Below are 13,099 nucleotides of genomic sequence, written 5' to 3' on the forward strand. Positions count from 1 at the left end.
GGGGAGAGAAGCTGATACCAAGGGCTCAAGTAGAAAGAAAATGCTCTTTAAATGATGGCAGCATATGCACAGATGTGATGCCATTGATATATGGATTATTATAAGAGCTGTAAGAGTCCCCAATAAAATGATTTTAAAAAGAAAAAAGAAATGGGCATCTACTGAATTAACCTAAACTCTACAATAAAACTGATCTAGGTGGCAGTCAAATAAATCCAATCACAGCTTAGTCCCCGGCAGGGACGGTTCCATTAGAACGGTGCTTTGGAAAACAGAAACGGACCCAAGGAGATGGTCAGGTCAAGGTCAAGTGTTCCTAAGACTAGACGCAGCGGTAAAAAAAGCGCCGGCAGCGCATCCCTCAGAGCTCTGCGCACAACTAAACCGTGTCCCTCCGCCCAGCCAGTAGCACGGCTTGCTAATCAAAACTTACACCCTGACTCATGGTGGTCAACTTGGTTTTGGTCAAATGTTATGGTGCGCTCATCTTTCTCACCGTGAAGGGTACGTTCTGAGCTGCCGGCAGCAGGCGAGTGTCACAGAAACCCACCGCACAAACACGGGAGGAAGGAACCGACCTAGAATTGAAGCGATACTGACATGACTCTGGCGTTTGACAAATCATAGTATTTTCCTTTATGTTACAGTGAGTTGCATCATACCCAGGCGTCCTATCAGACGACCCTTGAAAGACCCTTTTAGGAAGGCTCATGTTAGAAACCTGTGCGTCTGCCACAACCTGTACATCCACCACAAGCAATAGCTTTTCTCCAGTATTGCAAGAAATGGCTCTTCAGATGAAGGGCAGATAAAGCTTTTGGTATCTGCTCAGTGGTCGTTTTGTGTAAGCAGCATATAGTTTTATAAACACTAAACTCACCCTGAGCCCATAGAATCTCAGCCAGCTGGGAGGCAGATGGGAAGGAAGGAATCCCAGATGGACCGCGCCCATCTTGATTGGCCTGAGGCCCATCTTCCAATCACTGGGTGCTTTGTCACAGCGGTCAACCTTACCTTCCTTATCATTCCTTTCCACTTGCCTCATGGGTGGGGTTCATCTCCGTTAAAGTGTTTATGGTATAACACTACTTCAAACCTACTTCAAACCTACATGCATATTTATCTTGTGTGTTTCTTATAAAGGCTAAAGGCGCATATGCTACCTGGATAAGTTGTGTATTTGGGCATTTCACTAAAAAAAGAATGAATGCTAGCCTATTTGTGGCTTTGGTTTTATGAAGCTTCTATGTGAGAGAAATATGTGTATAATCAAAGCTAACCACTAAACCTGCTTTTTATTAGGATCTAAATATATAGGTTTAAAGCCTGTTGCAGACTTTTAAAGATATGTCTTCTGATAGATGGTGTTACTACTTCTTGGAAAGAGAACTAAATAATCAAGCATCTTGAACCAAAAATAACTTTCAAGTATTGAAATACTTTTAAATGTTTTTATGTTAGCTAGGTTTAGTTAAATAAAGACAAAGAATAAAGGATATTCGAATTAGTTTTAAAAAAAAGATATAGAGGTGGCAAACATTTAAAAATATGCTCAAGTCCCCATCAGCTGCTCTGTAAAGCCATCTTTGCATTGTCCCCAGGCCCATTCCCCATTCACCACAGCCAATGTCCCCTGCAGCTCTCTCCCCAGAGCCCCCCAACCAGTGTTTTCTTCTAATGCGTTGAATCAGATTAAGGGAAGGGCTCAGCCCACCAGATCAGAGGGGCCATGAACACCAAGCCTGAGATCAACACCAAGGACTTAAAGAAGGAGGTGGTGGAGAAGATGGAGAATGGAAGAGATGCACTGCTCAAGGGAATGCTAACCAGGAAAATGGGGAGCAGGGGCCTGACAATGAGACAGTGGGTAGAAGAAAAAGAGACAGAAGTTGGGGACTAAGAAGAGGAGAAGGAAGGTGGTGGTAAAAAGAAGATGGAGAGGAAGCTAAGGCAGCAAGCAGGTGGCTGAACATGGTGAGGAGGATGTCAACACCAAGAGACAAAAGATCGATGAGGAGGACGCGACGGCAAAAGAGTAAACGTTAAACTTAATAAAGACTAATAAAAACTTAATAAATGACCTAGTCACCCTGCGCACCCACCTGGGGCAACACCACCACAAACCACACCTCACCACCACCCCACCACATTCACAATGTGAACTGGCAACAAGGAAGAAAAAAATAACCCAACTTCCAAGGCCTTTCTTTTTTTCTTAAAAGTACTTTATTTCCTTATTTCAAATAAGGTGATTTATTCATGTAATAATCAAGTTTTATAGAAGTTTTCTTCATATATATATATATATATATATATATGTTTAACAGTTCTTTTTTTTCTTAGTATTATGGGTCTTTTTTTTTAATTATTTTATTAGGGGCTCATACAACTCTTATCACAATCCATACACACATCAATTGTGTAAAACGCATTTGTACTTTCATTGCCCTCATCATTCTCAAAACATTTTCTTTCCACTTAAACCCCTGGCATTAGGCCCTCATTTTTCCCCTCCCTCCCCAAGTTTAACAGTTCTATTGACATATAACTCACATATACAACTCAATGGTTTGAGAATATTAAAAAGAGTTGTACAGTCATCACCACAATATTAGAGCATTATCTTCTTTCTTGTATGCAACAGCCCATTCCCCAACAGCCTCCCTTGCCATAACCCTAATAAATAATTAATTTGGTTACTATTTCTATAGATTTACCTATCCTAGATTTCAGACACAAAAATACCCCCCCCCCAAAAAAAACACAAAAACTAACAAGACTAACAAAATAAAACAGAGAAAACCCTCAATTGAAAAGAAAACAAAAAATACTGAAAACTACAACAAATTTTAAATGAGTGAAAAGGGAGAACAAATGATATGGTTACATTTTAACCTAACTACATCTGCATTAATCCACTTTTGAATGCACTCTCTGCCAGCAAGTCTATGCACATTCCTGATCAATAATCAAAGGTGATCCACCAGAGGCTTAATCCAAGTGGGACCCTACAAATGGATTTTGGACTTTCCCTGTCATCCATAGCATTCTGCAAACCGGATGCTCAGAATTTAAGCTCTAATACCATTACCTCCTCTGGTCTTGGAATTTATTATTTACAATCCTTGAATCACACAGGCTGGTGTGTTTCTTTGCTAATGTGAACTTTGCCAATACCTCACTTAAATGGCTGCCTGTTTTATGACAAGCCTTTAAGACCCCAGACCAATTGTAAGATTCAGCCAGTTCACACCAGTTCAACAGAACCAGTACCTATTTTTGGTTGAGGTTGGTGAACCAGTTGTTCAAATGGCACTTGTAACCAGGGTTCTCTCTAAGATAGGCGGCTGTCCAGCTGCCGAACGTGGAAATCACAAATGTACATTTGTTACTCTTTTTGTATATTCATCTGCAAAACAGCATATTCTGAGAGCCCATAGTAATGTTCACTCCATCCATAGGTATAAAAAATTAGATGGAACTAAGCTTACATTTTACTTATTCACGTCATAAAGCTCATTATACTTTTGATGAAACAGTACAGTTTTATTCCCTTCCATTAAGGTTCATTGAGCACCCTGGTAGGAGTGTCTGTATGGCAGGTCATTTCGTTGCGGTGACTATAGAACAATTACATGACATGAGCTGATGAGTCCTCTCCCTTCCCCTCCAGTGAGAAACTGACTCCAGCTGATGTGAGGCCTCCTTTGTGGAAGAGGTTTGTAAGCTATGCAAATAAAGGCATGAGCATTAGGGAGGCACATCACTTCAAACAGGATTAGAAAAGGGGAACTAGCAACAATGAGTGCAAGATAAAGGAAATGTTCTGAAATTGATTGTGGTGGGATTGCACAACTCTTTTAAACATATTCAAACCACTGAAAAATAAAAGAAAACTAAAGAACTACACAATCGTATTAGCATTGAAGAAAAGGCCATTGACAAAATCCAAAGCCCATTTCTGATTAAAAATAAAAAAATCAACACAATAGGAATAGAAAGAAAATTCCTCAACATAATTAAGAAAGGGCATATATTCAAAAACCAACAGCCAACATTAATTTCAAGGTAAAAAACTGAAAACATTCCCTTGTAATCAGACAAAGGAATTCTATCACCGTTCCTGTTCAACATTGTGTTGGAAGTCGAAGTCAGACTACAAAGCAACAAGGAGATATCAAAGGCATCCAAATGGGCAAAGAAGTAAAATTCTATTTGCAGATGCGATGATCCTATACAGAGGAAATCCCAAAGACTCAGCAAGAAAGTTGCTGGAAGTAATGGAAAGATTCAGCAAGGTGGCAATAAGATCAACATACCAAAAAATCTGTTGGCTTCCTTTAAAAAGATAACTCAGAAAATGAAATCAAGAAAGCAATACTATGACAATAGCCACTCAAAAGATGAAATACTTGGGAATAAATTTCACCAGAGAGAAAACTACCTCTACAAAAAAATTTTCAAAATATGACTACAAGAAACCAAAACAAATGGGAAAATAGACAATGCTTTTGGATAGAAATGTCAACATTGTGAAAATGTCCATACCACCCAAAGCAATCTACAGATTCGATGGAACCCTGATCCAGATTCATCCTTCTTTAAAGAGACAGAAAAGGGTCAGCTATAGCCCAGTGGTTACTTTGCGATTTGAGCAAATCATTTCAAGAGCCAGAAAAACTAATCACCAACTTCATATGGAAGGAAAGAGGCCCCAATAAAGCAAAGCACTGCAAAAGAACATCTCAAAATCCTCTACACAGCAATGGCACTCAGAGCAGCCTGGTCCTGGCACAATGGCATAGCCAGAGACCACTTGAACAGAACTGAGAAGCCAGAAGTAAATCCGTCCAATTACATACGGGTGATCTTTGACAAAGGGCCAAAAGGCATTAAATGGGAAAGAGTTCTGTTAGCAAATGGTGATGGCAACATTGAATATCTATTTTTAAAACAATGAAATAGGACCTATATCTCACAACTATACAAAAGTTAACTCAAGCTGGATTAAAGACCTAAATGTAAACCCTATCACCATAAAAAGCATCAATGAAAATAATATAGGGACAAATTTTAGGCCGCTAACACATGGCATAAATGCACTATCAACATAGCTGAAAACAAACAAAGAGTAGGACACAGGCTAGATGCCTGGGGCCTCCTGAAAATTAGACACTTAGGTACATAAAAGATTTTATCAAATGTATAAAAAAAGAACCCACAGAACAGGAAAATATTGGGCTATGGCATATCAGATAAGGGACAAATCTCTAAGATTTGTAGAAAACTTCAATAGCCCAAAGAGAAAAAGGGGAACAATCTCATGTGAAAACTGGCAGAGGATCTGAACAGCCATGTCACCAAAGAAGACATGCAGGTGGCCAGCAAACAAGAAGACACACTCACAATCATTAGTCATTCAAAAAGATGCAAATCAAAACAACGAGACATCATGCCACCCTAACATTATTAGCAAAGTTGTTTTTTTAAAAGCTGGTGAGAATGCAGGGACTGAACCATCAAATACTGCTGGTAGAACTGTAAAATGGTATAACCACTGTGGGTATAACCACTGTGGGAAACGGTATGGAATTTCCTCAAAAACAGTATCATATGAGCCAGCAATCCCTCTACTTGGTATGGATCCTAGAGAAATAAAAGCTACAACATGAGTTGGTATATGCACACCCATGTTCCTCACAGCACTGTTTACAATAGCAAAGAGATGTAAACAGCCTAAAGGCTCATCAGTGGAAGTGTGAATAAGTAAACTTTGGTGTACCCATGCATTGGAATATAATGTAACATTAAAGAATAACCAGTCTACGAAACAATTCACCATGTAGATGAACCTGGAGGGCATTGTGCTGAGTGAGATTGGTCAACCACAGAAGGGCAACAATTGTTTGAGGCCACTATTAAAATGTCAAGAAAATGTTTTCACAATAAAAGAAATATTCTTTTATTTATGATTATTAGTGATGGGGAGCAAAAGGAGGGATGAAAAAAGCCTGATTTGTGGCGACAGGGGACTGGTTTTGCCACCACAACAATGCACCTGCTCACACAGTGTGCCAATTTTTGGCAAAACAACAACAACAACAGCATGACACTCTTGCACCATGCACCTTACTCACTTCTTTTTGCTTCTGCAAATGAAGAGAGACATGAAGAACAACAATTTGAAGACGTAGAAGTGGTGGAGAAAAAACGAGGGAGGTGCTGTCAGCCATCCAAACAGATGAGTTTGGAAAACATTTCCAAGAATGGAATCACAGACTTGACAAATGTATTAAGGGTAATGGAGTGTACTTTGAAGGTGATAAGGTTATCTTGTAAAAAAATTTAAACACATAGCTTTGAATTTTTTTCCTTTTTTGGGGAGGGGGTGCCCCCTCATATATCCTACTTTGGGAAGTAATAACTAGGGTCTTACAAGCTGGTAAGCAGCCATCTACAGTACAACTATTAGTCTCTCCCCAGCTGGAGGAAAGGAAAGTGATGAAAATAAAAAGACATTTGGAAATGAATTACTAGTCCAATGAACAGGACTACACAAATGTCAGTCTCCCCAACCCTGAGACCAGAAGAAATAGATGGTGTCCAACTACCACTACCAACTGCTCTGAAAAAGTTCACACTAGAAGTTCAAAGAAGAAAATGTGGAACAAAACGCAAAATCATAAGAGACCAGGCTTACTGATCAGATAAAGACAGGTGGGACCCCCAAGACTATGGCCCTTAGTCACCCTTCAGGTATGGAAACGAACTCACCCCTGCTGTAGAATAATCAACCATTTATGATCAAAAGGCCAGCTTTACCCACACGGACCAGTTCAGAGGGCTAGGAAAGGAGGAGGGATGGAAACAGGGGCCACAGGGAGGAAGTGGAATATGTAAAGGTACACTGAGAAGATTGCTATAGATGAGGTGAAACAAATAGATATGAATTTTTTAATGTAAAACGGATGATTTGCTCTGTAAACCTTCACCTAATTCACAATAGAAAATTATTTTTAAAAAGATATTTAAGAGACAGGCATTAACTCTGAAATGGAGCAACCTGACAACCACTACTTCAGCCAGATGGTCACTGTCAACATCAAGAGTCATAAGTCATCTTGATAGTATGTGCCCTTGAGGATACGATGTAATAAAGCTGACACAACCTCTGTGATCTTCCTTCTCCAATCCCACAGCCCCAATGTGAAAGAGACCAAAAATATGCATTCCAACAGAGGGATAGTCTACAACAGAAATGTCCAGGACACCTCACAACTGTCCAAGTCAAACACAGGAAAGTCTAAGCAACTGTCACAGCAAGAGAACCTGAGGACAGGTGACCCTGGACCCAATGCGGAGTCCTTGCCTGGAATCCCGCACAGAACAGGCTATCAGCTATCAACTAAGAAAAGCTGAATAAAACTAAAAAAAAGAAAAAGCTGAATAAAGTATGAATTTTAATGAATAATAATGTGTCAAATTTGGTTCACTAATTATAACACATATACCATACTAATGAGAGATGTCAATGACTGAGGAAAGAGTGCTTGGGATGGAGTAGTAGGTAATATGGAAACTTTCTGTTTGTTCAATTTTTCTATAAATGTCAAACTATTCTTTAAAAACCGAGTCATTATTAAAGCCAGTTATTTTAGGCTTTTTGTCAGTATCAGAGGCAATAAGTCTTAATTAATAGACCTACTCCCCCAAAATCCATAAGTACAAAACTATCCAAAGTCTTATCTACAATTTTGGGGCAGGTATGATTTTTTTCACCCATTTTCATGTAGAAAGATGCCAAGTCCACATGTGGTAAAGGGATGGCCCGTTTGGAGGTAGCAAAACTGGAATTCGAGTGAGATCAGTGGCGCGAGAAGCCGGCAGCTCCCTCCTTTCCCAGGTAGCTGTCTACAGAGTAGATGAATTACAGTCGTCAAAATGACTATGGTTATCTTTGACACTCTTTATGGGAGTAGAACCCTCATCCCACGGGGCCAGTTCTACTCTGTCCTCTAGGGTTTTTGTTTCTCGTTTGTTCTTTTTTAAACGGTTCTCTTTAAGGAGCCTGTTGGTAAAAACAATTAAAAGCTCAGCTGTTAACCAAAAGGTCAGCGGTTTGAACCCAGCAGCTTCTCTGGGGAAGAAAAGGCCTGATGATCTGCTGCTGTAAGCCTGACAGCCCAGGAAACCCGAGGGGGCAGGTTTCCTGGGTCATATTTGATTGGTGGGAGTTGGAGTCCACTCCGTTGCACACAACACCATGCTTCTCTTACTCCTGTTGTTGTTAGCTGTCACTGACTTGTGGCCAGCCCATGCACAGCAGAACTAACCACTGCCGGCTTCAGCACCATCCCCGTAGTCAGTTGCAGATCGGACTGCTGCCCTCCATAAGGATTCCATTGGCTGCTCTCAGAATTCAAGCTATGCTGAAACCTGTTCTGCATCATAGCACCTTAGAAGAACATGGGTGGTGACTGCACATGGGGTGCATTGGCTGGGAATCAAACTGAAGTCTTCCACCACCACTGAGCCACCAATCTTGGAGCACATGAAAAATACTAAGCCCTTTACCTAAATATTTAATATAATCTTCTCTATGGTCCTCTTAAACAGCCAAAACACTCTTACCCCTTTGAGTCAGTTCTGACTCAGTGGCCCTAAAGGGCAGGTAGAACTGCTCCCCATGGGGATTCCAAGACTGTACATCTTTACAGAAGCCGACTGCCCTATCTTTCTCCCACACAGTGGCTGGTGGCTTTGAACTGCCAACCTTTCAGTTAGCAACTGAGCACTTTTCTCTCTTGTTTAGAGGGGAACAAGTTGAGGTTCAGAGTGATCAATCACTTCCTTGTGGTTGTCCGTGAAAACCCAGGACTCAAACTCAAGTCCTTCTTACTCCTGGGCCCATGGTCTAAACTTCCATTCCGTTTGACCCAGCCACATCTCCATTTCAATGTGCAGTACCATGATGGAACCACAGGAGCAATGTCATCAGGAACTCACCTACAACCTCCAGACAGACGTGTCCCTGTGCCCTCTCAGGGGTGACTACCACCTCACAGCGGTACTCTCCTGCGTCCTCCAGTCGCAGCCCCGGCAGCTGCAGTGAGGCATCCCCTTCCTTCAGTCTTTTTAGAGGCACCACGGCTCCAGGTCGGGTGGTCTTATTGTTGTTTCCAAAATACTCAAACAGCTTCACCTCCTCGGGAGAGCCTGGCCTTTTCAGAAACCACGTAATACCCATAATGCTGACATCCAGTTTTGCGTAATCTGTGATGTGGCAGAAGAGGGTGACATTGGAATCCAGGGATTCGATCTGAGTCCTCTCCGCCATCTTCACTTTCAGGAAGCCTACGGCAACAAGAGAACTCAGTTATCAAAGATCCTTAAACGAAACACATCCTCAAACTCTACCATGTAATTGAAAATAGATATCTATTTGGAGCCTGGGATTTAGGGTGAGATAGTTTATTGTGCCAGCCTGGCCTATAAACACAAGTGGGATTAACTGAAGGGCGGAGAGATAAATGGCTCGGTGAGTCTCGCCTTTCTTGTTTCTCACTGTTTGATCATCGGACCAGTGTGCGGCTGCCTTGCTTGTTCTGTGCCTCAATTTACAGGCTACACTACCTGTGGGACGCCTACCCTGTGAACTGTGTCGCTGTAAGTTGAGGTCCCTTTAAGACATCTCTGGAACTGGGGACTGGTGGTTGGTGACCTGGCTGACAGTTGGTGACCTGCCTTGTGATTGGCTGCTGTGCTGACATAGCCTAGCTCTCTCTATATATATAGAGGAAGGCCTAGCAGCAGACTAGACTTGAAGGACTGCTAGTGTCTCACAACTCTCTCTCACGGGAGTGAGTTGCACTGAGCCATTTGTACTTCTTTATAATTTAACTGTTCATTTCTTGTATTATATATCTGTATATAATTTAACAGTTCATTCCTTGTTATATATCTAATTATCTTTAAAAGTAAATATATTAAATTATCAGCAATAGGGTTTTATCTCTCTAGAGAACCCTGTCTAACACACAGGGGAAGAGAGAATTGGGCCTCAGGGGCAGGAGTCCTGGCTTGTGGACTGCAGTCCATATAAGGTGCGTGTCTTCTTGCATGTATTTATCCTTAAAAAAACAAAAACAGAGATATAACCCTTGGTTAGTAATAAAGTGGGAGCTCTCCTGCTCTCGCTCTGAGGCTCTCCCCATGAGGACCACCAAGCGGGGCTTAGCGCTACATCCGTGCTCGGCATACATCAGTCTGAACGAGCCATGGAGGAACACTGATCACCGACTGGATGAGTCCCAAGGTCCCCCTCTATTGACAACTACATGGATGGGGAGTGGTACCGCTTTATGAGCATGGCAGGAGACGCCATGCCCACCTTCCGCATACCAGAAAACCACTGTGGAACCCACGCGCCTATCTGGCTCAATGGCAGCCATCGTTAGAAGGCAATGGCATTGTGCAAAGGCTGGCCTGTGGGAGCTTCAGTGGCAACTGCTGTCTCTGGAACACCACGTTGGAGGTCAAGGCGTGTCCCGGAGGCTACTATGTGTATCATCTGACTAAGTCCAGTGTCTGCTTCCATGTCTACTGTGGTCACTTCTATGACATCTGTGATGAGGACTGCCATGGGAACTGCCCAGATGCCAGTGACTGCACGTGCGCTCCTGGAACCAGGCTAGGTCCTTGAGAAGCACACGTGTTTTGATGAAAATGAATGTGAGCTAAACAATGGTGGCTGCAATGAGATCTGTGTAAACCTCAAAAACTCCTATCGCTATGAGTGTGCAAAACTTATGAAGACATTGAGGGATGCCATTCCTGCCTTACAACCAAGAAGGGTTACCAGTGCGAACGTCCCCAAGGATTGGTGCTGTCTGAGGACAACCACACTTGCCAAGTCCCTGTTCCGTGCAAGTCCGACACCATTGAAGTGAACATCCCCCAGGACCTGGTTGGTGGCCTGGAGCGCTTCCTGACGAACACTTTCTGCTGAGGGATATCCAATGGCATCCATGTCAACATCCTCTTCTCCCTCAAGACCTGTGGCACGGTGGTTGATGTGGTGAACCACAAGATCGTGGCTAGCAATCATGTGACAGGCCTCCGCAAGCAGTCCCCAGGAAGCAGCGGACACGTCATCTTGCGCACGAGCAAGCTGCTGATCCCGGTGACATGCTAGTTCCCGCGCCTGTCCACCATCTCCGAAGGCTAGTCCCCAACCTGCAGAACCCCCCTCTGGAGATCCGGAGCCGCAGCCGGGGTGTCTTCTCCTTCATCCTGGAGATCTTCAAGGACAAGGAGTTTGAGGAGCCCTACCGGGAAGCTCTGCCCATGCTCTACTTCGGCATCGAGCCCCTGGTGCACGTGAGTGGGCAGCAGAGCTTGGTGGAGAGCTGCTTGGCCACGCCCACCTCTGAGATGGACAAGGTCCCCAAGTACTAGCTGATCCACGACGGCTGTTTCTGATGATTCGGTAAAGCAGTATACAACTCGGGACCACCTCGCAAAACACTTCCAGGTCCCGTCTTCCAGTTTGTGAGCAAAGATCACAAGGAAGTGTTTCTGCGCTGCCGGGTTCTTGTCTGCGGAATGCTGGATGAACGGTCCCGCTGTGCCCAAGGCTGCCATCAGGACACAGCAGGCAAGGAGGCAGATGAGCTACAGAACAAGGTGCTGACTGGCGGCCCCATCATATCATTGACTGGGGGAACTAGTGGACACATATCACGCGACCCCTCGGCTGACTTCCTCCTTGGAATGCCACCCTCCACCCTCGGCAAACTCCAGTCAACATCCTAGAAAATCGACCTTTTCCGAGTCTCATACTGTGAGTTTATTCAAACTCTGCTCCTAGTCGGAGAAGTTAGCAGAAACCTGTCCCCAGTTCTGCTCAGTGATGAGACCCGGATGGAACCTCTTTCTCATTGAAAGCTAAACTCTCTTTCCTACAAGTGAACACAACGCAGTGGGAGCTCAAAAACCGGAATTGTGTATAATATTTCAAATGAGAAATAACCGTTAATTCAACTGTTGTTTGAAATTTTAAATAAAATCCCAATGATGCTTTATTCACATAAATAATAATCATCCTCAGAAATTTTCATTAAAACTCATCAAGTTAGTAGTGGGTAATTATTTTTGAAAATGCTTTTTGGGTTTTCTCTTGGGTAATATATTTTGTTTTAATGTTTTTACATTGCTTTAAATGATATGTCTTCATTTCGTGTTAATAAATTAATTAATATCCATTTAAGTGGTTAAACGACTGAATTGTGAACAAAATTAAAGTTTTGCACCTTCTGTGCTCTTATTTGGTATTACAGATGCTTGACAAATTTTATTGAAATAAATATCCTACCCTACAGAAAAAACAACAACAGATTGCTCAAGGTATAATTTATATAACACACAACTCACGCATTGTAAGAATACAATTCAAAGGTTTTTCATACACAACCACTCACTTATCAACTCTTATAATTCAACACTTCAAATTTACAACAAATAGTGAAAAATCTACTATGTGACCATTTTGCACATGAACAAGGTGGAGGGCACGGTAATAATGACTGCTGGACCATGACACCTTCCACTCTCTACTCCCTCCTGGCAGCTGCTGCACCCCCAGCCACCAGCCCCCTCCATGCCCACAGCCACCAGGCTGATGCACAGGCAGCACCAAGTTTATGAGCAAGTACTCTGGGGTCCCAGCTCCTAAGTGGACTGAGACCCTTCAGCTCAAAATGGCAGTGGGGTGAGAAGGGAGGAAGAGAGAGGCATCAGGTAGGGTGAGCCAAAGTGGGCCTGAAGCTTCCAGAATCCGTCGGGTGGGATAGAAGACCAGGAAACCTGTAGCCTGGGTGAGCCCCCAGACCCAGACGGCAGAACAGGCTGAGGAATGGTGAATGCAGACTTGCTTAGTCAGGGTGGAAGTGGTGGTGGTTCCCCCAGTGGAAAGTGATGGAGCCAAGGGTCTTCCTATCACACAGCCTGGCTTTATCCGGTTTTGCTCCCTCCAAGCCTCCTTTCCACAGAGGAATCATCCACCTGTCACTGGACTCACGATAAAGAGCCCTTATAAGGA

At 43.0% G+C, this 13,099-nt stretch overlaps 1 protein-coding gene and 1 pseudogene across 1 annotated transcript in view; one reads left to right on the forward strand and one right to left on the reverse strand.

The window, feature by feature from the left end:
• NCR3LG1 (natural killer cell cytotoxicity receptor 3 ligand 1) overlaps nt 1-9,420 on the reverse strand; it is a 20,008-nt gene extending 10,588 nt beyond the window's left edge. The window contains exons 1-2 of the mRNA XM_045291143.1: nt 9,396-9,420; nt 9,007-9,354 (exon numbers count right to left, since the gene is read on the reverse strand). Of these exons, the coding sequence (XP_045147078.1) occupies nt 9,007-9,354; nt 9,396-9,420 (373 nt within the window). The remainder of the gene's footprint in view (nt 1-9,006; nt 9,355-9,395) is intronic.
• Nucleotides 9,421-10,001: 581 nt separating this feature from the next.
• Nucleotides 10,002-12,177, forward strand: LOC101654528 (annotated as a pseudogene).
• The last annotated feature ends 922 nt before the right edge of the window (nt 12,178-13,099 follow it).

This window comes from Echinops telfairi, unplaced genomic scaffold (genome assembly GCF_000313985.2).
Source record: "Echinops telfairi isolate 266 unplaced genomic scaffold, ASM31398v2 ScPeMD7_60;HRSCAF=208, whole genome shotgun sequence".
Classification (NCBI taxonomy): Eukaryota; Metazoa; Chordata; class Mammalia; order Afrosoricida; family Tenrecidae; genus Echinops; species Echinops telfairi.